At 51.1% G+C, this 25,692-nt stretch overlaps 1 protein-coding gene across 1 annotated transcript in view; it reads left to right on the top strand.

The window, feature by feature from the left end:
• Sply (Sphingosine-1-phosphate lyase) overlaps window positions 1–25,692 on the top strand; it is a 108,935-nt gene that overhangs the window by 77,508 nt on the left and 5,735 nt on the right. The window contains exon 12 of the mRNA XM_055063930.2: window positions 16,048–16,315. Coding sequence (XP_054919905.2) covers window positions 16,048–16,315 — 268 coding nt within the window. The remainder of the gene's footprint in view (window positions 1–16,047; window positions 16,316–25,692) is intronic.

Genomic DNA, 25,692 nt, shown 5'->3' with positions numbered 1-25,692 from the left:
AACCAGCTCCTCTGCGGGACACCACCTTGATTACCTGGGACAGGACTGGGTCCCCGCTGGTTGCCTGCGATACTGCAGATCTGGAGAGTACCTCCAGGTACGCATGCTCCAGCATGAACACTTCAGCATGCTCTGGAACAGCAGCAGGCACCTCTGGCAGGGGCAAGCAGCTCAGATCATCAGCAGGTCCCAGGTTGTTTCCTGGACGGTAGACCAACTGGTAGCTGTAGGCTGCCAGCCTCAAGGCCCAACATGCCACGTGAGCTGATGCCTGCACCAGAACCGCTTTGTCAGGCCCCAGCAGCCCCAACAGTGGCTTGTGGTCCGTGACCGCCTCGAACTTTCGGCCCCACAGGTACTGGTGAAAGCGCTCGATACCGAACATGAGGGCCAGGCCTTCCTTGTCCAGCTGGCTGTAATGTTGCTCTGAAGCATAAAGCCCACGAGAAGAAAATGACACAGGGTGTTCCTGGCCACCCTTATCCCGGTGCGCCAGGATGGCTCCCACGCCGTACGGTGATGCATCTCTGGTCAGGACAACACGCTTGACCGGATCGAAGTGTACCAGCACTGGTGCCTTGGTGCATAGCTCCTTGCTGCACTTGAAGGCCACGTCCTGCTCCTTCTTCCAGACCCACTGCTGACCATCTCAAAGCAGAAGATAAAGCGGCTGTAGATGCACCGACAGGTTTGGTAGGAAACTCCTGTAGAAGTCGATGAGGCGGTGGTAGCTCTGAAGCTCCTTCTTGTTCTGGGGCTTAGGTGCCTTGAGCACAGTATCAACTTGTGGGGGGGGGCCGGGGCTAGGCCAGCCTGGGAAACGACGTGTCCCAGGTACTCAACACTGGGGGCCAGGAAAACGCACTTTTCCAGCTTCAGCTTGAGACCGGCATCCAGCAGTCGTGCCAGGACATTGTGCAGGTTCTGCAGGTGGTCCCCGTCATTGGTGCCGGTAACCAGGATGTCGTCCAAGTACACAGTCACGTGACTCATGCCCCTGAAGAGGTTGTCCATCTCCCTCTGAAAGATGGCTGGGGCTGAGGCCATGCTAAAAGGTAAGTGCGTGTACTGGAAGAGCCCCAAAATTGTCGATATTGTGACATACTTCCGGGAGGCATCCTGAAGCACCAGCTGCTGGTAAGCGTCTCTGAGGTCGAGCTTCGTGAACTTTTGTCCACCGGACGGTGCTCACCAGAGATCTTCAATCTGGCGCAGCAGGCACTTCTCGATGGTAGCAACGAGGTTGATGGTAACCTTGAAATCCCCACAGATCCTGTCAGTGCCATCTCACTTGAGGACTGGTACGATGGGAGCAGCCCATTCAGACGTCTTGACGCACACCAGGATGCCCTCACGCTGTAACCGTTGCAGCTCATGGGTGACCCTGTTCTTCAGGGTGAACAGCAGAGGGTGAGGCTTGAAAAAACGTGGCCGGGCTCTCTCAGGTACATAGATGCCAGCGATTGTGCCGGCGAATGTGCCCACCCCTGGCTGGAACGGGGGCTTGAACTTGGTCAGGAGGCTGGGATGTCTTTCACCACATGTAGGCTGGCTTCCTGGTACTCCGGCAGACGAACACCCAGTGCGGGAATCCAGTTTTGGCCCAGCAGCATCGGCGATGACCCCTTGGTTAAGTAAAGGTGAAGGACTGCCTCCCTGTCGCCAAAGCGACCGCTGACCTGAGCCTGACCCTGGACCTGGGAGAGCTGCCTGGCGTAGCTGCGCAGCATCACGCCCGAAGCCTTGACAGACACGCCAGGGAAGGTACGCTTGAACAGTTTCTCAGCCATGACCGACACGCTGGCCCCTGTGTCCATCTCCATGGAAATGCGGTGCCCGCAGACTTTGACGGTCAGCATGTATGTTGGCACAGATGACGGAACAAGGCCTGTGTGCCACATGTCGAAAATCAGTGGGTCCTCAGCCATGACGCGGAGCCTGGCCGTGGATGAACTCAAGTCTGCTGCCGCACGTCTCTGCCGCATACCCTTGCTACGGCTACTCTATCCGTGGGCTTGTGTGGAATCTGGGCTTGAACCAGGCTGCTGCTGCTGCTGTCTGCTGTTCGTCCTCCCCCCTCGACATACTCGTGCCAGGTGCCCAGTTTTCCTGCACATTAAGCATTGTGCTTGAGAGAACTGGCACTGTGAGGGGGAGTGGGCACCACCACAACGACTACAGGTACTGCCCTTTGTCGCCAACTTGTTAACCGCCGCTTTCGCCGATGGTGAGTTGGTCGCACATGCAATCTCGGCAGCATGCTTGGCCGCAGCTTCCATCACCAGCATAGCCTTCACAGCATCGTCCTGCAAGGGGTCGGGTAGCTCGAGGAGTCGCGTCTGCGTGGCGGGGTTGTTTATGCTGTAGAAGGAACGGTCCCGGAGCAGCGAGTCCAGCTGGTTCCCGAAGGCACAGGCACTCGCTAACCCTCGAAGCGCAGCGACGAGCTGCCTAAGAGTCTCTCCTTCCCTGTGGCTCCAGTTCTTGAAGTGGAACCGCTCCATTAGTGTGGATGGCGCTGGGTTGAAATGCAAGCGCAGTAGATGAGCAGCTCACTCAGTGTCTTAACATGCGGTGTGGCTGGCCTGAGAAGGTCGAACAGGAGACTGAAGATGCGGGCCCCCTCAGCTGGCCAGGCAAATGTCTCGCTGTTTCGCCTCGGGTGTGTCGTTTGCCTGGAAGAACACGTAGACTTGCTCCTCGCAGACCTTCCAGGCGGACCCATCTCCTTCGAGCGGCTCGAGCCTTCTGTACAGCAGCATGGCGGCAGGAACGGGGGCAGTGTTTTGCCACTCACGGTGGCGTGGGTCGATACGTGGGTACTTGTCGCCAGTGTCACGATCTGCCCGGGTTCGTGAACGAGGGGGGGGGGGGGGGGTCTTGAGGCACCCTCCGTTAAAGAGACGCTCCGCAGCGTGGGGGTGGTGAATGACGACTGACCGCCGAGCAACTGTGCTCATCGGTGTTTATTTGGTGCGGTGACCAGTGTTGCCCTCCGAGCCTGGCGGGCTAACGAAGATTATGCCCAGTCATTATGTCACATGCTTGTAAAAAGAAAACCTGCCAGGGTTTTCACGTAAAACATCTGCAGAATGTTACACTTTATATAGCCTGTGTACATTTAAGGTGGTGCAGGAGTGATTGAAACCCTCTGCACAAACATGTCAACAGTGCTCATGGAATGAGCCGCCAGGAACACTCCATATTTGCAATTACTTGAGGATACCATGTCATGTTGCTACAAATCTGGTCACTGAAGGTGATGCGGACTGGGATCCAAGTGTGCGAGCCAAATTAGACCGATGTCACATGACTTGTAGACAGTGGAAATGAAGGTATGCGCATTGGTTAGCCATAAATGGACGCATTTAGCTTCGTGAGCTCTGTGCACATGTACACTCGCAAGCAAACGTCTGGAGACCAGGTCATCAGTGAAAAATCTAAATTTCTATCACGGCAACACAGCATACACTTGCTTTAATACATTGCATTGGTGAACAAGTGCTTGTACGCTGTATTACTTGATTTCAACTAGCACACTCTTGTTAACATGAACTCTGATATCTCGAAATATTGGCTAAGTTGAAACTTTTTTCTGGCTGTGGTTTTGACCCATGTTTTTTTTTCACCCATCATCTTAAACTTTTTTACGTCATGCTCCGGATTTCTCGACTTCGAGAATACCAGGGAAAAGACAATAGGGCAGTGTTGGCAGCATCACTTGCACTCGCTTTTCACCCATCAGCAGCTTGTTAGCTGAGGCAGACACCAAGCTGGGCCGTGCTCCCTGTAATTAGCATGTTTGTCTCCGAATTGCACATTGCCACAGTGGCACGAGTTTTGATCACCAGCAGCAGCAGTGGGCAAAGCCTTGTCTTTCTTTGCCATATGGCAAGATGCTTCTGCACAATGACTAGATGAATGTCTATTGTGCCACAGACACTCGGCTGATGCCTCTGAGCACTCTTGCTGAATTCCCTGTAACTATACATTGCCAGTAAGCATGTGCATACTTTGGTAATAGTAGTTTTCTGAGTACATATTTTTGTACTTGTTAAGTTACCAGCAACACAGCTGGAGTTTTCCCAAGAAAACCACTCAAACGTCTTGCCTGCCCTATTTTTAATGAACGAGAAGAAAGGGAACCGAGGGGCCTGACATTTATTAATCATGCCATAAGAAGCCAACAGACACCAAGGGCAACATATGGGAAATTATTTGTACTTACTAATTGAATTAAAGAATTGATAAATTAATGTAAATGAAAGTGGATGAAAAAACAGCTGGCCGCAGGTGGGACATGAACCCACGTCTTTGCATTAAGCGTACGGTGCTCTTACAAATTGAGCTACTGAGGCATTTGTGTTTCGAGCAGGGTGTCGAACCGAATTGGAACTGAACCAAAAAGTGGAGCTGAACCGTTATTTACAGCTAAACCAGAACCGAACCGAACCATTATTTTTCTGCCATCTTGGAACCAAACCCGAACCTGAACTCATTGGAGGAACCCTTCTGAACCAGTTCGACAAACGGCTCAGACGTCCCAGTGGACCCTCTCCTAGGGCAGGTAAGAGGGAAAACGTTGGAATAAAGCTTGAAGCCTTCCATAGTCGACAATTGATTCCCACACTACTGGCAAGACTCAAACAACTTGAAATAACTCTGACACTCATTATGTTGTTAGTTCTTGTGGAATTTTAGGCGGTGAACAAATGCGGGCACCTTACACATGTTTGCACATCTTGCTGCAACAAAGGGTCCAGGACAATTTTGTTCGACTTCCTTTTCTGTTTTGATGCTGTACTGATGCTGTGCGCAGTCACTGGAGCTGCAGTTGTAATGCAACAACTTGTGAGAAATCTATAGTGTTGAAAGCTCTGACGTTTTTTCCTGTTCCACTTGTCGTCACATGTGGCATGCCAATGCCTCATGTCACAGTGCTGGTGAAAGAAAGAGGGAGGGAAACCCTGTTCAATCTACAGACAAGATATGTGGATGATTAAGAAACCAGATATGTAGATGATTAAGAATTAAAAACACAAGGTCCAGTTGTCTATTGTACGTGAGCAGTAACTCCCAAGAAAATGCTGAGCAAATTTTGGCAGAACCCATCTCGCAATGTAGCGATTAACGTAATGTAGCAACAAAATTGCATTGCTGAAGACACTTTTATTTAGAATCTGTAGGGATCATTGCTTCGACTACATGCGGCGTACAATGTATTTGGGATCGGCCTACTATGCTATAACACTTGCTCACCAGGATCAGCTATGACCATGACAGCATGACGACTGTATGATGACGACGTCATAGCAACAATGGAATAACTATTCCAAAATGATAATGATGTTACTACAACCACGTCAGCATGACGATGGTGGCGTGAGCACAATGGGATGACGGTGATTGTATGAGGGATGATGCCAGGATGACAACTGTCTGACTACGACTGTATGACATCTATGGCATGACAACGATGTTATGACGAGAATCGGATGACGACGATGAAATGACCACATGGATTCATGACAGCAGTATGACAATGATTGCATGACTCTATGGCGACGAAGGCATGCCAGTGGTGTCATAATCACAATTCAGTGATGACGGCATGATTGCGATGGAGTGACGCAGAAGGATGATGTCGATCGAAAGACGAAGGCGGTGTGGCGACGATGGCAAGATGACAATGAGATGGCATTTATAAAATTATGACAATGGTACTACAACGGCATGACGAGAGTCTGATGATGAAGCTGGTATGCTAACAATGAAATGACCACGATGGCACCACTACCACGAGCACATACCTAGCAGCCCGAGTTAGTCAACAACTTCGGTCACTGGGCAGGAAGATGGTTAAAGACCTGTACACATAATACTCAAAAGTGGGCAAAGCATCCTTAAAATGCTAATCGCATTAATATATTTATTTAGATCTCCAAGGAGTTTTCAGTGTAGTGTAGGTTGATGTGACTTTACGAAATAAAACAACTAAACTAGAAGAAACGCAAACTTAGTACAGTGGAATCTCATTGATACAATTCTGATGTATATGTTTTTCAGGATAATATGTTTTCCGGCCAACGTCCTATAGGAGCAACATATTTTCATATCATTATTGCGATCGTGTTTTCACATGAAATTTGATAATACGACTGCAGAAGTGGGCTTTTATTGGTATTTCTAAAACTTGTAGCTTTATATTCCAGTGTACTAACTTAAGTAACATTCCAACGACCCACGAACAACGTCTTAAGCCCCAGCAACACTGGAGGAGAAACACATGCGGCGCATTGCCAGTGGTAAAACGCTGCTGTGGTAGTGCAGCCACACCGACTTGCAGTGCGCCAGTGTTCAGTTGAGTGAGGAAATGTCATGCGGATTCTTTTTTTAACTTCCAGAAAAACTTCTTTACGGACATTAAAAAGAAGAAACTTCAGCGCAAACTGACGAGCTATTCCAACGTTGCTGAATAAAAGTGTGTTGGCTGCATTTTGCACGGATTCGAGCGATGCTGCTCCGCATAATGCATTATGCGGAGCAGTATCACTTGACGCCACACGAAGCTTTCCTTTTGATTTTGTCGCTGAATACGCCTATTTTTCATGCATTCTGGCGCTTGCTTTGGAAAATGCGATTTTTGGGTGAACGATTTTCATACGATTTTCGGATGAACTACAAATTGGCACAAAAGTACGTAACATGACAGGTGTGTTAATTAAAACATTTTCGCAAACCAACACGTGACAGAGTCTAAATTTCAGCCCTTTGAAATGGAACATGCGTGAGTATGTCATAAGAACTTGATTGCAGGCTGTACACAACCGAACACCCTTTGTAAGGGCAACACCTGTCACACAGGTCTGTGTCGTTGCTAAATGTTAATATGTACATTAGTCCCTCACTGGTCCTTCAGCTTCAATGAACGTGCATGCAGGTGTAAGGCAGCTTACAGGTGAAACATATTGGAATTAAATGTGTTTTCAACGCATTGGGTGCTGTGGGCTTTTGCAAAACAAATTACAGTACGCTTGCGTGCCTTGGGTTACAGTCAGGGGCGTAGCCAGGGGGGAGGGGGGGAGCTTATGGGGCTTCAGCCCCCCCGCTGAAATTTTTTTGTGCTGTCATGCACAGTCGACCAAAACAACCTCCGGCGCCGGAAATCATTCTGGATTTTTTCTAGAATGTCTTTTTCACGCTCGAAAATACATTTTGGCGTGAACATTGTGAACTCGGGCTGGATTTCGTGGCAACGCCCATGCAGCTAGAGTCACATAACGCAAGGAGACCCATCTGAGCAGAAAGTTTCAAAGGTGTTTTGATGGCGAGCAGGCTCGGCACGGCATCTCACGTAGGCCACGAGATGCCGGACCACATGGATTTCAATTCCGAGGCTTTATGGGTATAAAGTTCTCAAACTTTTGATGGGAAAGGTGCATTGATGTTTCCAAAGTCGTGCTTCAGATTCTCAATTCCGGAACTTTGTCGGTTTAGGATGAAGAGGAGGAGGAAATAAAGAGAGAAGGCAGGGATGCTAACCAGAAATGTGTCTGGTTGGCTACCCTACTCTGGGGGATGGGAAAAAAGGCATAGAAAGATGTGATAGAGAGAGAGAGGGAAAAGGGAGGAAAGCCGCGGTGAGCTCGCGCATGCATGCGGTGGGTCTGAGCGAGTCAAAGGCGTTCACATAGGCCAGTCGCCCCCAAGAAAGACAAAAGTGCCTTCATGGCTTTGTGGGCTGACGAGCGATGGGGACGGTCTTCAAGTATCACCTGCGCAGACAACGGCCGATCGTCCATTCGTCGAAACGCGATAGGTAACACTTGTCTTCCCAACTGAAATCGATGACAATGGCACAATAAATGTTTGATGTTCTCTTCCATGCTGCAGACGTCGCATGCAGCACTGTTGGTCATTCCAATCAAAATAGTGTGCGCCTTCGTTAAAGCCACTCCCAACCACAGCCGGTATTGAAGTGATGCCTCACGTCGGTGAAACCTGGGTGGAGGGCGGAGTTGGAGCGAAGGGTTCATTTCGTACAACCTTGTGCGCCTTATATTTGGGGTGTACCACTCTTTTAAAGAGAGCTTGCATGCCAGGTGACAAAGCTGCCTTGCAGTGTCTGTCCTGGAAAGAAGAATGGGAACTCTGTGTTGTTCCTGATGTGACTCTCGGGCAGCTTTGTCTGCCTTATCATTTCCACTGATCCCGCAATGGCCAGGTAGCTACTGGAAAATAATTTTGTGGCCTTTCTGTTTGACGTCGTGAAGTTTGACGATTTCGTATGTTAGCTGTTTGGGAGCTCCACGTGTGAGAATTGGCTGCATGCTGTGTAAAGCCGGTCTCGAGTCAGAAAACATGGCCCATGTACCAGGACTTTCTGTGTCAGTAAATTGAAGTACACTGCACAGAGCCGTGAGTTCTTCAGCCGTGGACGTCGTGACATGTGACGTCTTAAATCGCAGTGTTACTCCTCTTGTCGGTATAAACACAGCACCCCAGAATTTGTCGATGTGGTCGATCTGTCAGTATAGATGTGTACGTGGCTACTGTATTTCTCGTACAACAGGAGTATGCTCAATTGTTTTAGTTGAAGCGGTGGTAGATCTGCCTTTTTGTGAAGGCCTGGAATTCTGAGGTATACTTCAGGATGGCACAAACACTATAGAGGAGACACCGACTTGGCCGCAGGTGTGTACCCCGATGTAAGTGAGGGACGATAAGCACTGACAGTTGTGCTAAATGACGTGCGGGGTCTTTCCACGGTGAGTGCGGCAAGGTGGTGGCAAGGGGTCCAAGCAATGTGCCTGACATGAGCACGCATTGTCTCGATGGCCATGTGCGTCGTGATTGAATAATCTTAAGCTATGGCAGTAGTTTCAGCCGTTAACGCACTGCGTGGTAATCCAAGGCATATCCTCAGAGCTTGGGCTTGAATGCTCTGAACTGTACGCAGATTGGTTTTGCAGGTGTTGGATATAACAGGTAGGCTGTACCGGAGGAACCCAACAAACAACACCCTGTACAGTTGTAAGTGTGGACACCCCCCAGTTCTTTCCTGCAAGGAACCTGAACAGATGACATATAGCAATAAATTGCTTTTTCACATGATTCACATGAGCAATTCAGGACCAGTCTCTGTCAATTACAACACACAGGAACCTGTGACTTCTCCTGGATGATATCACTTGTCCGTTGATTGATATGGCATATGCAGACATTGGCTTCCGGGTAAACGCCACCACTGCGCACTTTTCCCGTGTCACCTCCAGACCTTGTTTACGAAGGTAGCATGATGTCGATGAGGCCGCTTTCTGAAGCCGAATGCGAAGCTGAAGCTGTGTCACCCCCGACGTCCAGATACAGATGTCGTCGGTGAAGATAGAGAGTCGTACGGTGCTTCACAGGTCCTCGACTAGCCCAATAAGGGCTAGAACAAGAAGCGTTGGGTTTAGTACTCCGCACTGAGAGACTCCACGGTTACCATAATACCGGAGTGTCGGTCCATCCCTGGTGAGCACGAAGAATGATCGCATCTGTAGGTAGCTACGAACCCAGAGATTGTGGGGGTTCCACTCTACGTGCGGCTAGGGCTGAAGGCGAGCTCCGGATCTAGCCCCACGCAGTCGCTTTGTGTTACTCCCCAACCCGTAGCGCGGGAATCGCGGCTACGTCGGGTTCAAACGAATAAGGCAACCAGCGGCGTCAACTGTAAGAACGTTTATTGCTACCGGCAATAAAGAACACTGGCTGAGGGACGTCCTCTCTGTAATAATAATAAATAGGCTGGCCTCGTTGCCCGGGATAGTCAGGCAACGTGGTCACTCACGGGTTGCGGCAGGTACTCCAGTCCGGCAGGTTAGGGGTCCGGCCTCAGAGAGAGAGGGTCTCCCCCGGTCGCGCTGTTTTGTACCTTTTTATCTGGGCGAGGGGAATGTCCTCCTCGCCCGTCAGCTACCTGCCCGCGAGTCGGGGAGGAAGGGTGCGCGCGCGTCGCGAGAGCGAGGGAGAATCGGGAGAGGGCATAGTGCGCCTCTCCCCTGTCTATGCCGGCTCTCGACATGACGGCGCGGGAGAAGATGGGCGCGTGTGCTCCCCACATCCTCCTCCCCTTAAGAAGCCCCCCGTACGTTGAAGCTGGCACCTAGGTACGCCCGAAGGGTTCGGGCGCCCGTTTGCTAAAGTTCCCGCCAAGGTTGGCGATCAAGGCAGCGTTGCACACGCCGGCTTTGAGCGTCGGGCTTGCGTTGCTGTAGCCCTCAGCTGGCAGATACTTGATGCCGACTCGAAGGTGCCCAGTCAGCGGCACTGCTCGGGCTTGCGAGGCGGATCGTAGTCCCGGCTCAAAGGCGACTCTCCGTGCCGCACCCCAGATGTCGGCTGCACAAGCCAGGCGGTCGCCTGCTGGGCGCCGGGTAGTGGTTCGTGCGGCTGCAAGGCCAGCGTAGCGCTGCCGGTGCGTCAGTTGTACCCGCGAGTACTGCAGGCAGTTCGCACGGCCGTGTCTTGTTTCCTGCTTCAGAAAATTGGATTAGTACACTGCCCGGAACGAAATTGTGATAAGCAGCATGACTGGCCGGATCCGGGAACACCAATCATCAATGACTCACAGCACACCGCACAGGCCCTCGCAAGTCTTTGGTCAATGCACACACCGCATGCAAACACGTTGAATCGTTCACGCCACATTCCCGTCGTAGTCTGTGTGGTTGCTTGAAAACTGGAACGACGGCTCGTCGTCAATACTCTGCGCTCTGCTGTCGCTAGACGTTCGCTTCCCGGCAGGAACTAACAAGGTGCCAGCACGGCCCGGACTTACGAATGGTCCTCGCAGTCATCGGGCTATGCAAATATAGCAGTCGGATCACTTCCGCCTGCTACGCAAGTTGTAGCGCGGCTGCGGGCTCGCCGTTGGGTTCTGGCTGCTCTCACTCACCAACCGCGGTTGAGGGAGGGTCTGATCTTCATCATCCCACTGCTCATCACGCGGCACGTAGCGTTTCAGGTCGCATACGTGTACCGGCCCGCCGATCGGCTTCCCTTTCATGCTCTCGAGCCGGTAAACAAGCGAGGAAACCTTCTCTCGCACTTGATACGGCCCGGTCCACTTCGGCGCCAGCGAGGCAGCGAACTGTTTGCTAGAATCGCTGAGAACGTGCTGGCGTCGAAGCACCAGATCGCCCACTTCGTAGCGGACGTTCCGATGCGAGCGGTCGTACTGCGCCTTCTGTTGCGCCCTAGCAGTGCGAAGATTACGGCGTGCTTTGTGTAAAGCTTCCGTCATCTTGTCACGTAGGTGCGTCGCGTATTCAGCTCGTGCTGCAGGTGCGACCGACATTCCGCTGCGATCCGCGAGAACTCTATCCATCGGATTCGGCAGCTCTCTCCCCAGGTTGAGAGAAGAAGGCGCATACCCAGTCGAGCAGTTCACTGTCGATCGCAATGCAAACCCGATCTCTGGAAGGTAGGTATCCCAGTCCTTATGTCTTTCAGAGAACTCGACAAGCATGTGCTTAATCTTGCGATTGACCCGTTCAGTGGGGTTCGACTGAGCATGGTAAGTTGTCGTTTTCTTGTGCTTAATGCCAAGTGCAGCGCACGAGTCGATGAAAACCTTCGCAGTGAAGTAGGACGCATTGTCCGTTATCAGCTGCTCCGGATAGCCAAATCTGGTGAAAACCTCGATCAACTTATCCATGATCACTTGTGCCGTCAGTTTTCGCAAGGGGAAAAGTTCGACCCATTTACTGAAGTGATCTGTGACTACAAGCAAGAACTTGTTCCTGCTCGGTGTGGTGGGATACGGTCCCATGACGTCATACGCCGCGATTTGCCAGGGAGTCTGGCTGTCGATAGGCTGCATGAGGCCGGGCGGTCGTCCACCTCGGGGCTTCACGCTTTGGCACACATGACATGAGCGGGCGTAGCGCATCACGTCCCGTTTCATGCCTGGCCAGGTAGCAAGGCGACACAACTTAATGTAATTCTTGGGGCCGCTCGCGTGCCCAGCGATACACGAGTCGTGAAAGTAGCGTAGCAGTGCTCCTCGCAACACGCGCGGTATCACCACCTTAAACGCCTCACTTGTGTCGTCCTCGGTGGGAACATACCTCAGCAGGAGGCCGTCGGAATTCAGCAGATAAGAATCCAGCGCACTCACAGCATTACCAACTGATCCCGCGCGCTTAGCACCGACAGCAATACCAGCTGCCTCCATGTGCGCGGCGGCCGCGCCACCCTGCTCCCGGAGCTCGTCGAGCACTTTTCGACAAAACGGGTCCTCCTGCTGAGCCTCGGACAGCTCCTCTCTGCTGAAGACGACTCCTGCGGAACCGACAACATCTACGTGGTTCACGCTCTCGCCCAGGATCGACGGTTGTTCCGCGTCCCTTACGTGGGCCTCTCCATCGCCTCGGACTGGTGCTCGCGAAAGTGCGTCAGCTGCGGCATTGCTTTTTCCTTTGCCGTAGCGCACGGTGAAGTCGTAACACTGCAGCAGCAGTGCCCAACGCGCCAGGCGGTTACTCGGCTCGCTCAAGCGACTCAACCAAGTGAGAGCCATGTGGTCAGTCTCAATCTTGAATGCCACTCCATCGACGTAATAGTCGAACTTTCGCAGAGCGAAAACTATCGCGAGGCACTCCTTCTCTGTCACCGAGTAGTTCCTTTCGGCCGGCGTCAACGAACGACTCGCGAACGCAACCGGTCGGAGAGTGCCTCCGTGCTCCTGAAGCAAAATTGCACCTAAGCCTAGGTCGCTTGCGTCTGTTTGAATCACAAACTCCCTATTCAAATCGGGCAGCTGCAATTCGGCCGTGCCAGCGAGCACCTTCGTGAGGCCACGCAGTGCCGCCTCCTGCTCTTGACCCCAAGTCCACCGTTCGTCTTTCCTCAAGAGCTTCGTCAAAGGCGCTTGCACTGCCGCGCAGTCTGGAATGAATTGGCGATAAAAGTTCACCAATCCCAGAAAGCGCCTTAGTTCGCCGATATCTTTTGGCGACGGGTACCTCAGTATAGCCTCGAGCTTATCCTCACTCGGCAGGATGCGGCCGTTGTCCAGCGTGAATCCCAACAGCGCTATTCTGCTCGCAGCTATCTGAGCTTTGTTCGGGTTCAGCGTGATACCTGTGGTATCCTGTTAACTTCTGGTTTCGGTTTTGGGTCTTTACATCAGGGCGCCACTCAGCGCCAAACGCTGTAAGCTGCCTTCCTGCTTCCCCTCAGAGAAATAAAAGTGCAGTCTTTGTCTGGTCCCCGACTGGAGCAGTCCAGCTCTTTTCTTGTGGCGCTGCGCGCCCCGGCCGTTTAGGCCTCATGCCGTAACCCTTCCGTCCGGCCGCCCCGTCGAAGCCACAACAATACCCGCGGACCTCAGCCTGTCTAGGACGTCTCTCAAGTGGCGCAAGTGCTCCTCGAATGTTTTCGAATAAACCACTATGTCGTCCAGATATGCGAGGGCATGTTGCCACTTCGCGTCTCCTAGCACTCGGTCCATCAACCTTTGATATGTAGCGGGAGCTCCGACCAAACCAAAAGACATTCTCTTAAATTGAAAGAGCCCCCGGTGACAAGTGAAAGCCGTTTTCTCTTTGTCACGCTCGTCCATTTCAACCTGAAAGTATCCACGACTAGCATCGAGCGTCGTAAAGTACTTCGCCCCGCCTAGGTTAGACACTAAAGAGGAAATGGAGGGTAGAGGGTACGCATCCTTCTTCGTAACCTCATTCAGCCTGCGGTAGTCTACACAAAGGCGATAGGTATCGTCCTTCTTCGGGACTAGAACTACCGGGAAGCCCCATGGGCTGTTCGACCTTTCCACCACGCCTGTGTCGATGAGTTCTTCTAAGGCGCTATCAAGTGCTTTCCGCTTAGTCTGCGCATTGAGCATGCTGATCCTCAAAGTGGCCACGCCAGCACCTGCAAAACCTTCACAAGGCCTTGTCCATGGTATTACTAGCATGGAATGTACCGGTTGGTCCAGCACTACGTTCAATCTTGCACTGCCTATCAACAAAGCACAACCCCTTCTCAGCACCCTACTGGTGCACTACAGCCGCTACCATGCCGGCATCAACCTATATGGCCCTCTCCCATACAGTGGACGTGGAAACCGCTGGACTGTTATAGGCGTCGATCACCTGACTCAGTAAGCCGTGACCGTGGCCCTTCCTGCAGCGACAGTGCGCAACATTGCTAAGTTCATTCTCCATAACTTCCTTCTTCACTACGGTGCTCCTCGAGAACTACTCAGCGCTAGGAGTTGTGTCTTCTTGTCAGAAGTAATACATCCTTCCTTCACGTGTGCAACATCATTCATCGGAAATCAACCATGTACCACCTACAAATGAATGGTCTTATGGAGCGGTTCAACTTCACACTCAGCGACATTTTGAGGATGTACGTCTCATCCGACCACACCAATTTGGACACCGTACTCCCATTCGTTACGTTCACATACAATACTGCAATGCAAGCGACCACCAGTTCTTCACCTTTTTTGTCTCTTGTGCAGATGTGAGCCTTCGTGTCCATTGGATACTAACCTGCCCTACCGACCTGACACCTCTGAGTGCACTACAATTTCAGAAGTAACCTGCTAAGCTGAGGATCAGTGCCAGCTGGCTTGTTCACTGACCAGCACCGATCCGGGGCATCAGAAGACACGGCGTGAGAGTCATTAGGCCATGCCCGCCTTTCTTGTCGGTTCCCTTGTTTGGCTTTGGATACCGTCTCGCATCCCTGGGCTTGTAAACTACTTGCACAGTATGACAGTGCGTACCATATCATCGACAGCACCTCGCCTGTGCACTATATCGTTGAGCCCGTCACACCGTAACCGGATCTCCTTTGTCGGGGTCGCAAGACAGTTCATGTCAGTCACCTGAAGCCATATTACGACCCCCTCATCTTGTCTGCTTCATGAGTCACGGGGATGGCTCTGTTTCACACCCAGGTCCAATGTAATGAAGCATAAGTACCTAGTGTTTGCAGTGATAACTCGAAGACGACCCCCTATGCTGTGATTGCGAGAGAGCTCGTGCTGTTCACTGTTGATAGGCTGATCGGCAATGTTTATTGCCTTTGTAATTGAATCTCATTACACATTCAAAAGTTCATGCATAAGCAAGAGAGGGAGGAAGTAATAGATGTATTCTCCATTAATATTTCAGTTCCTGCTTAGGGACCTGGGCTTGTAGTTTGAGCATTTTCTCATTGGCAAATGTTTGGCTGCATGCCACTCATGACAACGATGAGTGTGATGGCGTATCACCATTGTCATGTGTCAATTCCAAACCTTACTTAAGAGAAGTTTCGTCAGTACAGGCCCCATTCTCTGAGCAGACGACCAAATTAAATAAATGTGAAGCCGTTAGTTGACAGTATAGTTAATGACTTTTCTGGCTTGCCTTGCATACCTTTACCTTATTTCTCAGTCTACATGCACATGTCAGTTAACCAACCAGGCTTTTACTGCAACAGCAGCTGAAGGCCTGAAACTGGGTTTGCTGTGTCCTTCAGTTCTTTCCGCTATGCCATTGTCACGTCTCCACTGTTATCATTGCCATCTTGTCATCCTCAACTTCACCTTCACTATATGGCAAAGGAAAACTAAACTTTGCCTACTGCCGCCACTGATGGTTGAACTAATTCCTTGTGGCAATATGTAATTGGGAGCTGAACAACCTAAACACTGAGCTATCGTGCATTATTTCAATATTTGCGCTTCGCAATTTTTGCAGGGTTTTGTACTCCATGCAGACTGAGAGCTGTGGTGTCTTTACATGTATTTGACTGTAATGGATGAAGGTGATGTGTGCCACAGAAAAACGTTCTTCAACATCAACATCAGTGTCCATTGTGAGAGCCTGGAGATGGTGCAGTAAATTAGTTCAGAGTGAGAGGAATCAATGAAATCTGCAGATAATATGTTTTTCCATGCTGGTGCACATACCTAGCTGCTTACTGGCTACATTGTTCCTTTGTATTATGCCTGATTGAGGCAGCCATAAATATTGATTGATTGATTGGTTTGCCTTTGTACAGGCTGCGTGCAGTACCCGGCATCCAGGTGCTCGGCTCACCCGACGTAAGCGTGGTGGCCGTTGGCTCGGAGAAGTTTGACATTTTCCAGTTGATGGATAAGCTGACACAGCGTGGTTGGAACTTGAACCCACTGCAGTACCCATCAGGCTTCCACCTGTGCGTCACGCTGCTGCACGTGGCGGAGAAGGTGGCCGACCGGTTCGTTAGTGATGTCCGTGAGTGCACAGCTGATATCATGCGTGCCCCTCACTTGCCAAGCACTGGAAAGGTGAGATAATGAGTCTGGTGGAGCTTTCTTTTTGTTGCTGGTGGTGATAAAAGATCTGGCTCAAAAGAAAAGACGTGGGACTGTATTAACAGGACAAGAGCCTCCTGGGGATGTATTCTCAGACAATCACTTACTGCGGTACTATCACCTTTACCTGATGTAGTGCTCAACCAGCCGATCAGCTCATACGGTTTTGTCCAGTCAGCCAATCAGCGCGCACCTGATGGTTGAGGAGATAGTATCGCTGAAAGTGATCTTCCCAGAATACGTCCCTTGTTTGTCTCATCTTGTGTGTCCATCTTTGTTGTACCAAATCTTTCAAGACGAACATAGACTAGGCCAACAGGAAGGTCCTGCTGTGAAACTTTTTCTATCGCATACAAACACATTTTCAAAATTTCTCCACAAGCCCACGATTAGGGTATAGGTTGTTACGTTTCGCCTACGACGCGCGGTATAGCCGGCGCGGATGCAACGGACGCCGGGGCTTCGTTCAAAGCGGCGGACATTTTGGCCCGTTCGGAGCTGCCGCAAAGCCTCCCCGCCAAGCGCGTCCAGGCGTGTTTCAGTGCCACGTGTCTTCGTGTGTGCGTGTGTGTGTGTGTGCCCACGCTTGTCAAAGCGCGGCAGCCGGGGAGAGGAGCTCCCCAAGTGTGAAGCGAGGAGGTCTGACAGGCGCCAGCTTGGCGATGCGTCACTACACTCGTCTCAACGTGTCTCTCAGTCTGTCCGTACCCGCCGTCACGTGGTCTCGTCACGAGGCCTTCCTCTTGCCCTCAACTCCGAGAGTATAAGAGCAGCTGCCCCCGGACGCCAAGAGAGAGGCTCCGATTTCATCCGTTGAGTTACGTGCTCTCCCGTCTCTCCACTTCGGTCGACCTGACCGCGCGCTCTTTTGCGATGTTAGAATAAACAAGTTGTTCTGTTACCAGTTGACTCATGCTTTGCCGGGACCTTCGGATGCTTCCAGTGCCCCAGGCCGCCAGGCCAACGCTACCCTTGGGGCTTGCGACCCATTTGCAACAACGGGCGTCAGCACTGAGATTACAACAACTCGTGCCAGCGGTGCGATTCCAACAACTGGCTGGTAGCGGTGAGATCGCGACAACGGAGGCCATCAGCGAAGATATGCGGTTGACTGTATGCTGAGCAGCACAACGACCATCCGGGAGCAGTGCAACGAGCCCTGTGTGATGACTGGTTGCCTGCAGCGGAACGACTGCGCTGAATTCTTGGCTGCGAGGTTTGGTGAGTGCGGGACTTTCTTCTACTGAGTTTTGCCAGGCTTTTGTTAGTGTCAGAAACAGAGCTGGTAATTGTGGTTGTCGTTGCTGCCGGGTTAGTTTGCGGCAAGACAATAGTAGGCAGTAGAGAAAGCAGCGTTCAGAGCAGCCATGGATTTGAAGTCGTTGCGCAAACCGAAATTGCTGGAGCTTGCAAGAGAGTTGGGTCTGGATGTCTCAGACAAACTCAGAAAACCAGAACTGCTGAGGGCTATTCTTGAGTTAGAAGCTGAGGATGACGAGCTGTCGGAATGCCTTGAGACCATTGAAGAGAGGGAGACGGCAAAAAGACAGGAGCGCGAACTTAAAGAACAGAAACAGGAGCGCGAACGAAAAGAGCAGAAAGAAAAAGAAGAGCGCGACCACGCTTTGGAAATGAAGCGTCTCGAGATAGAGATGGAACGCGCTCGTAATGGAAGTCAGCCACACGGTGCAGGAGAACGAGTATTGTTCAAAATGACTGACCTGATGCGGCCGTTTAAGCTTGGAGAGGACATTGGTTTGTTCCTGGTTAACTTTGAGCGAACGTGCGAGAAGCAGGGGTTCTCTCGGGAAACGTGGCCACAGCGCTTACTCACTTTGTTACCCGGCGAGGCGGCCGACGTAGTCGCTCGCTTGGAGAGAGAGGAGGCAGAGGATTTCGACAAAGTGAAATCGAGTCTGCTAAAAAAGTACAGACTGTCAGCGGAGGCGTTCCGTCGGAAGTTTCGGGAAAATGAGAAAGGCAGAAGTGAGTCATATACAGAGTTTGCCTACAGGCTAATTTCAAACATGCAGGAGTGGCTCAAAGAAGAGAAAGCGTTTGGTGACCACGAGAAAGTTCTGCAGTGTTTCGGGCTGCAACAGTTTTATAGTCGGTTACCTGAGAACGTGCGGTACTGGGTCTTGGATAGGCCAGACGTTAGTACGGTGGCTAGAGCCGCCGAGCTAGCCGAGGAGTTTGTGACGCGTCGGGCTCGCGGAGCTAAGGACAGTCAAAAGGGTGAATTTGGCTCGAAGTTTGAGAGGCCGAAGTTCACACCCATGAGAGCAAAGGGGGACACACGTAGTGCGGATGCGAGTGAAAGCAGTCCGACCGAACGTAAGGAGACGGCGGCAGCCGAAGCCGAACGCAGAAAGCGGTTCGAGACGAGGCAAGTGCGCGTTTGTTATACGTGCCAGAAGCCGGGTCACTTTTCGGCGCAGTGTCCAGAAACAAAAACAAAAGTCGTGTTTTTGTCATTATGCAGCACTGACGAGAACATGAAGCTTCTCGAGCCTTACATGCGAGACCTCCTCGTGAACGGGAAAGAGTGCCGAGTGCTTCGCGATTCCGCAGCTACAATGGATGTAGTTCACCCCTCTTACGTAGAACCCGATATGTTCATGGGCGAGTGTGCATGGATCAAGCAAGCCGTGGAAGCTCATAGCGTGTGTCTGCCCGTAGCAAAAGTGCTGATTGAAGGACCTTTCGGAGCGCTTGAGACGGAGGCGGCAGTGTCATCTATGCTGCCCCCCCAGTACCCGTACCTATTTTCGAACAGGTCCGATCACCTCCTGCGCGAGAAGGGGCTTTTGTTTGGTGAGGCTAGCGTTCAGGCCTTAACCAGATCGAAGGTTCGGGAGCTCGCTGCAAAGGCGGTAGTTGCGGGGCCGACGTTGTCGAACAATGAAAAAGGGTCAGAGGCGCAGCAAGCTGATATTCAGAGCACGTCCGAACTGAATAAAATTGAGCCTGTAGCGTTAAGGCACCAGATACTGGAGAGGAAATTCCCGATGCGGGAAAGTTAGAAGAGCTATCTGCAGATTTGCTCATCGCGCCTACGTCAGACAGACTTAATAGGTTGCTAGAAGTCAGCCGGTCGGCTTTGATAGCCGAGCAAAAGAAGGATGGCAGCCTAGAAAACATACGCTGCATTGTCAAGGAAGGTATCGCCAAGAAAAATGCTCGCTTTGTGGAAAGAGGTGGGGTCCTGTACCGGAAGTATCTAGACCGCAGGGGAGTGGAGTTCGATCAGCTGATCGTGCCTCAATGCTATCGTCAGGATCTGTTGCGCTTGTCGCATGGGGGTTCGTGGTCCGGACACCTAGCAGTTAAGAAAACTAAGGACCGTCTCTTGCAGGAGTACTATTGGCCAGGGTGTTTTCGGGACGCAGACCACTTTGTGAAGACATGTGACACCTGTCAGCGGGTGGGCAAACCAGGGGACAAATCGAGGGCGCCGTTGAAGTTGGTACCTATCATTACGGAGCCTTTTAGACGGCTCGTTATTGATACAGTGGGACCTCTGCCGGTAACAGCCACGGGGTACAGACACATTTTGACTGTGATCTGCCCAGCGACAAAGTTCCCTGAAGCAGTGCCGCTTAAAGAACTCAGCTCAGTTGAGATAGTCAATGCACTACTGTCCATATTTGCGCGAGTTGGTTTTCCTGTGGAAATCCAGTCAGATCAGGGCACGGTGTTTACTAGCGCTTTGACGACAACTTTTCTCGAAAGGTGTGGGGTAAAGCTGTTACACAGCTCAGTGTACCACCCACAGTCGAATTCCGTTGAGAAGCTCCACTCCGTCATGAAGCGCGTGTTGAGAGCATTGTGGTTTGAGCAAACTGACTGGGAGCTGTGTCTGCCTGGAGTGATGTTTGCATTAAGGACCGCGCCGCATGCGGCTACGGGGTTTTCGCCAGCTGAGCTAGTGTACGGTCGCTCGCTGCGATCTCCGCTTCGCATGCTTCGAGAATCGTGGGAAGGCAGGGGCGACGACCCAGTCGTGGTGGAGTACGTGCTTAAGCTCCTCGAACGCTTAAGAAGGGCACAGGAGTTGTCAGGTGAAGCAGTGGCAAAGGCCCAGCAGAGGGCCAAGGTTTATTATGATCGGACAGCCAGGGCCCGTCGTTTTGAGGTGGGCGATGAGGTCATGATATTGCGCACGTCGCTAAAGAACAAACTCGACGTGCAGTGGGAGGGCCCAGCACGGATTGTTCAAAAACTGTCGGACGTCAACTACGTGGTCAGTCTGTCAGGAAAACGGAAAGCACAGCAAGTTTACCACTGTAATCTGCTCAAACCCTATAAGCAACGGGAAGCAGTAGTGTGTATGATGGTAAACGCTCCCGAAGAGCTTCCGGTCGAGCTTCCGGGACTAGGCTCAGTGACGAACAGGAAAGATACCGATCAAGTCATTAGTGACTTAATCGGTAAAGCATCGCTGTCGCCTGAGCAGAAAACCGAACTACACCAGCTCTTACAAGAGTTTCAAGGTCTGTTCTCTGAGAGGCCTGGTAGGACTTCTGTCCTTACTCATGACATAGAACTTACCTCCCCAGAGCCAGTACGATCCAAGGCGTACCGGGTGTCACCCCGCCAGAGCGATATTATGGAGGCTGAGGTAAAGAAAATGCTACAGCTCGGTGTTATTGAGGCGGGTGAGAGTGATTATACCTCCCCTTTGATTTTAGTTGAGGTACCGGGCAAGGAACCTCGCCCTTGCGTCGACTACCGCAGGCTTAATTCCATCACTAAGGATCAAATTTATCCGATCCCTAACATCGAGGAGCGCCTTGAGAGAGTGAGTAGCGCTCAGTTTATTTCCACCCTAGATCTTGTCAGGGGTTATTGGCAGGTTCCACTTACAGAAGAGGCTAGTAGGTATGCGGCGTTCATTTCACCAATGGGGACATTCCGTCCTAAAGTTTTGAGTTTTGGTTTGAAGAACGCGCCATACTGCTTTTCAAGCCTCATGGATAAAGTGTTGCGGGGACAGCAAGAATTCGCTTTACCGTATCTAGACGACGTAGCGATATTCTCCGCATCCTGGCCTGAGCATATGGCCCACTTGCGGGCAGTGCTAACCCGCCTGCGCGATGCGGGCTTGACAGTCAAGGCTCCCAAGTGCCAGTTAGCACAGGCCGAGGTTGTCTACCTCGGTCACGTGATTGGTCGGGGTCGTCGCCGCCCCTCTGAAATAAAGGTGGCCGCTGTGCGAGACTTCCCGCAACCGCGCACGAAGACCGATATTCGGTCGTTCTTAGGTGTCGCCGGCTACTATCAGAGGTACATCCCCAGGTACTCTGATATCGCGGCTCCCCTGACGGATGCTCTAAGAAAGACAGAGCCGCAAACAGTCGTCTGGGACGAGACAAAGGAAAGAGCTTTTAGCGCCCTAAAGAGCGCCTTAACAAGCCAGCCTGTGCTACGATCGCCCGACTACACAAAAGGGTTCGTTGTTCAGTGCGATGCTAGTGAGCGAGGCATGGGCGTTGTACTGTGCCAATGGGAAAATGGAGAAGTAGAACACCCCGTCCTGTATGCTAGTCGTAAGCTGACCAGTCGTGAGCAGGCGTACAGCGCCACCGAGAAAGAGTGTGCGTGTATCGTGTGGGCCGTTCAGAAATTGTCATGCTACCTAGCCGGCTCGAGGTTTATCATTGAGACGGATCACTGCCCTCTCCAATGGCTGCAGACCATCTCTCCCAAAAATGGCCGCCTCCTGCGCTGGAGCCTCGCTTTGCAACAATATTCCTTTGAGGTGCGTTACAAAAAGGGGAGTCTCAACGGTAACGCCGATGGCTTAAGTCGAAGCCCCTAATGTAGGAATCAGCCTCAAAATTGTTTGTTACTGATGTTTTTCTTCCTGAGGCAGGATTTTTAACATATTGCTTTTGTGTAGTGTTTCAATGTGATGATGTGCTTTCTAGTGCAATTTTCCGATTTGTGGACGCGTTCTGAGTGCTGCTAAACTACTGTAAGGAACTAGGCAGTAGTATAAAAGGGGAAAGAGCCTGGCAGGGCTTAGTGAGGGTTGTGCCGTGCTTGCTGACTGAGCGGTTGACTTTCGGCGTAGTTCTAACGCTTGCCGGGAACGAGAACAAAAACGTCAACTCTCCCGAAGTCACTTTGCAGTGTCCTGTGTGAACCTGAACGAGAGAACGAGGCCTTCTCTGTGCGCTGCGCTCAAGAAACGCCGAAGGACGACCGACTTCGGTTATGAGCATCATCAAGCGACATCCCTCCGGACAGCGGATGCAGTCCCCTGACCATCGGGATCTCCTTCCCCCGGCGGGGCGGTCTGTTACGTTTCGCCTACGACGCGCGGTATAGCCGGCGCGGATGCAACGGACGCCGGGGCTTCGTTCAAAGCGGCGGACATTTTTGCCCGTTCGGAGCTGCCGCAAAGCCTCCCCGCCAAGCGCGTCCAGGCGTGTTTCAGTGCCACGTGTCTTCGTGTGTGCGTGTGTGTGTGTGTGCCCACGCTTGTCAAAGCGCGGCAGCCGGGGAGAGGAGCTCCCCAAGTGTGAAGCGAGGAGGTCTGACAGGCGCCAGCTTGGCGATGCGTCACTACACTCGTCTCAACGTGTCTCTCAGTCTGTCCGTACCCGCCGTCACGTGGTCTCGTCACGAGGCCTTCCTCTTGCCCTCAACTCCGAGAGTATAAGAGCAGCTGCCCCCGGACGCCAAGAGAGAGGCTCCGATTTCATCCGTTGAGTTACGTGCTCTCCCGTCTCTCCACTTCGGTCGACCTGACCGCGCGCTCTTTTGCGATGTTAGAATAAACAAGTTGTTCTGTTACCAGTTGACTCATGCTTTGCCGGGACCTTCGGATGCTTCCAGTGCCCCAGGCCGCCAGGCCAACGCTACCCTTGGGGCTTGCGACCCATTTGCAACAACGGGCGTCAGCACTGAGATTACAACAACTCGTGCCAGTGGTGCGATTCCAACAAGGTGAACGTGGGTTGGAAAAATTAAAGACATTCTATAAATTGTGTTCGATGGATAAACAGCATCAGCATTGTGAACTGTACAGTAGAACCTTGTTCGTATGTTTTTGAAAAAGATGTGAGAAAAAATGTACTAATTGGGAAAATGTGCAATCTAAAGTCACTGCGCAATTTTGCTGACTTGACTGCACATGGCATCTGCGCAGTGCAAAGTGTTGCAGCACAAGACGCTGACCTGCGTTGAGCTGGTGGGGACCAAGCTGCCCGAGCCTTGTGGTGTAGTTTTTCGATTGTGTAATGTTTTAAGACTGCAACGAGAAAGCTAAAGGAAATTGAGCTGGTGGGTGACGCCTGAATACTATGCCACCAGAGCGAAACATGACGCTCACTTCGTGCTGCCTGCAGCAGGGAATAACAGCATGTTTGGGTTATTGCCTATTGAAATCTTGCAGTACACTTCCAAGTTCCAGCAGTATGCCACACATGCATGGGCGCTGCTTATCACCATAGGGCGGCAATAGCTGTGAATGGCGACGTGCGATGACCCGTGAGATTTGCTGGCACCAGAAGAGGAACGCAGGGTACAAGTCTGTCAAGGAAAAGTTCTTGCTGTTTTTTATTATGCCAAAAAACGATCGTCTGAACAGTGCGTGCAATCCTGAGGAAGGCTAGATTCCTGCAGCGGACAGACTATGATCGCGAAAAAAACTTTGAGCACCAAGTTTTGTGCAATGAATGGACAGTGCTGCAAAATCTGTATACTGTTATGTGTTGAGATATTTTTTTTTGTTTACCGCTCCAATAAAATGTTCTCTTGTACATGTTCTACAGCTCTCCTAGTAGTGTGCGCATGCTGGGTGCATCTGCAGCCACTCATGTGATCGCTGTTCAGTAAACACCTGTACACTGCAGGTGCCCCCAAAACAATCACGTGAATGAGTTTTTAGATTGATGCATCAAATTACATTCATTTGTTAATTTCCAAGACTATTGATACTACTTCCATTATCACTAATAAACTCTTTGCCTGGTATAATAAAAATGCCTGAGTGGGCTAATTTCATTGCTACGTGTGCACAACTTTGTAATGAAAGGCTCACCCTCCTAGAAACTGCGTGAGTAACCTGCATGCATTATTTAAAAAGTTGGATGTGAAGGTGGCTAGCAAAATTGAAAATTCACAACTTGGTTGATGAAGGCACTTAATTATTCATAGCTAAAGGAGACATTTGAGCCAATGCCTCATACAACAACGAGTGTGGGTTTCCCAGCATGATGGTATTCAAAGCTACGCAACAATACAGGATAGACTATGGGTGTAATACTGAATATCAGTAAATGCCGATTGGGCTCCTTCGAGGTAATTAAGCTGCAGGAGGTATATTGAATGCAAAACGTGAAAATGCCATATATTTGGCTGTGAAAATCCCTAAAAAAGAAGGAAAGAAAGCAAGGAAAAGAAAGTAGATAAAAAGCGCTTTTTGCTTTGTCTTGCAGCAGCACAATATCACCCCACAGACTGAGCTCATGTGGCATCTGCATGATGCACTATATAAAAGAAACTAAGGATGTGTCTTTCTGCAATTCCCCAGCACTGTTATGTGACTAAGGGTCTAACATACAGTCATCGACTGATAAATCAGACACCGATAATCTGGGCATGCTCAGTAATTCGGACAGCTTCGCGGCACCACCAATGGCCCTCATAGACTTATTGTGTAAAGACGACTGATATTTCCGACAGCCGCAAGCTCTACATTTGGTTGTCCAGACTCTCTCAATGGCTGTAGCACACACCAACTCTGCTGTCATTATCTCCTCTGGCAACCTTGCTGAGATACATCAAGTATGGCCTCAGAGAGTACACTTTTGACAGTAATCCCTGAGGCCTTGCCTTGGTCGCAGCATCACCCCTCAGAGATTTAACTGCAAATGCCAATCTTGGAGGCATTGCCTGAATTATAGGTTGCATCAACATCGCGATCATCATATCCTATTCCGGCAACACCGCGCATAGCATGCTCTCCCCATTCTGTTTGTCAAGTTCGCCTTTCGGACAGCGTTCCATTATTCTGTGCTTGTTTGTTTAGTTTGCATTCCAGACAGTCCTCTGCTGGCTCCAAGAAGTCTTTCTCGTGAACTTTTCGAAAGTCCGCGCCAAATGGCACCAATGGTGCCCTTGCAGACGGACCCGGAATGAGTATTGAGTCGCAGTCCGAATGACTCCACAACTAAAGATCCTGAACGTGCCACCTACCACAACGTGCTCAAATCCGGGCATCATTGATGACCTGCTAGGCTGCGGTGTGCAGATTTCTGCCGCCGTTACAGTTGAAGACTTTGCAGGGGTCGACAGCGCGGTGTAGTCGTGTGCCGAACAGAATGATGATGAAATAA

The sequence above is a fragment of the Dermacentor andersoni genome, chromosome 1, assembly GCF_023375885.2.
Source record: "Dermacentor andersoni chromosome 1, qqDerAnde1_hic_scaffold, whole genome shotgun sequence".
Classification (NCBI taxonomy): Eukaryota; Metazoa; Arthropoda; class Arachnida; order Ixodida; family Ixodidae; genus Dermacentor; species Dermacentor andersoni.
Note: the sequence above shows the minus strand (reverse complement) of the source record. Positions and strands in the feature narration are given on the sequence as shown.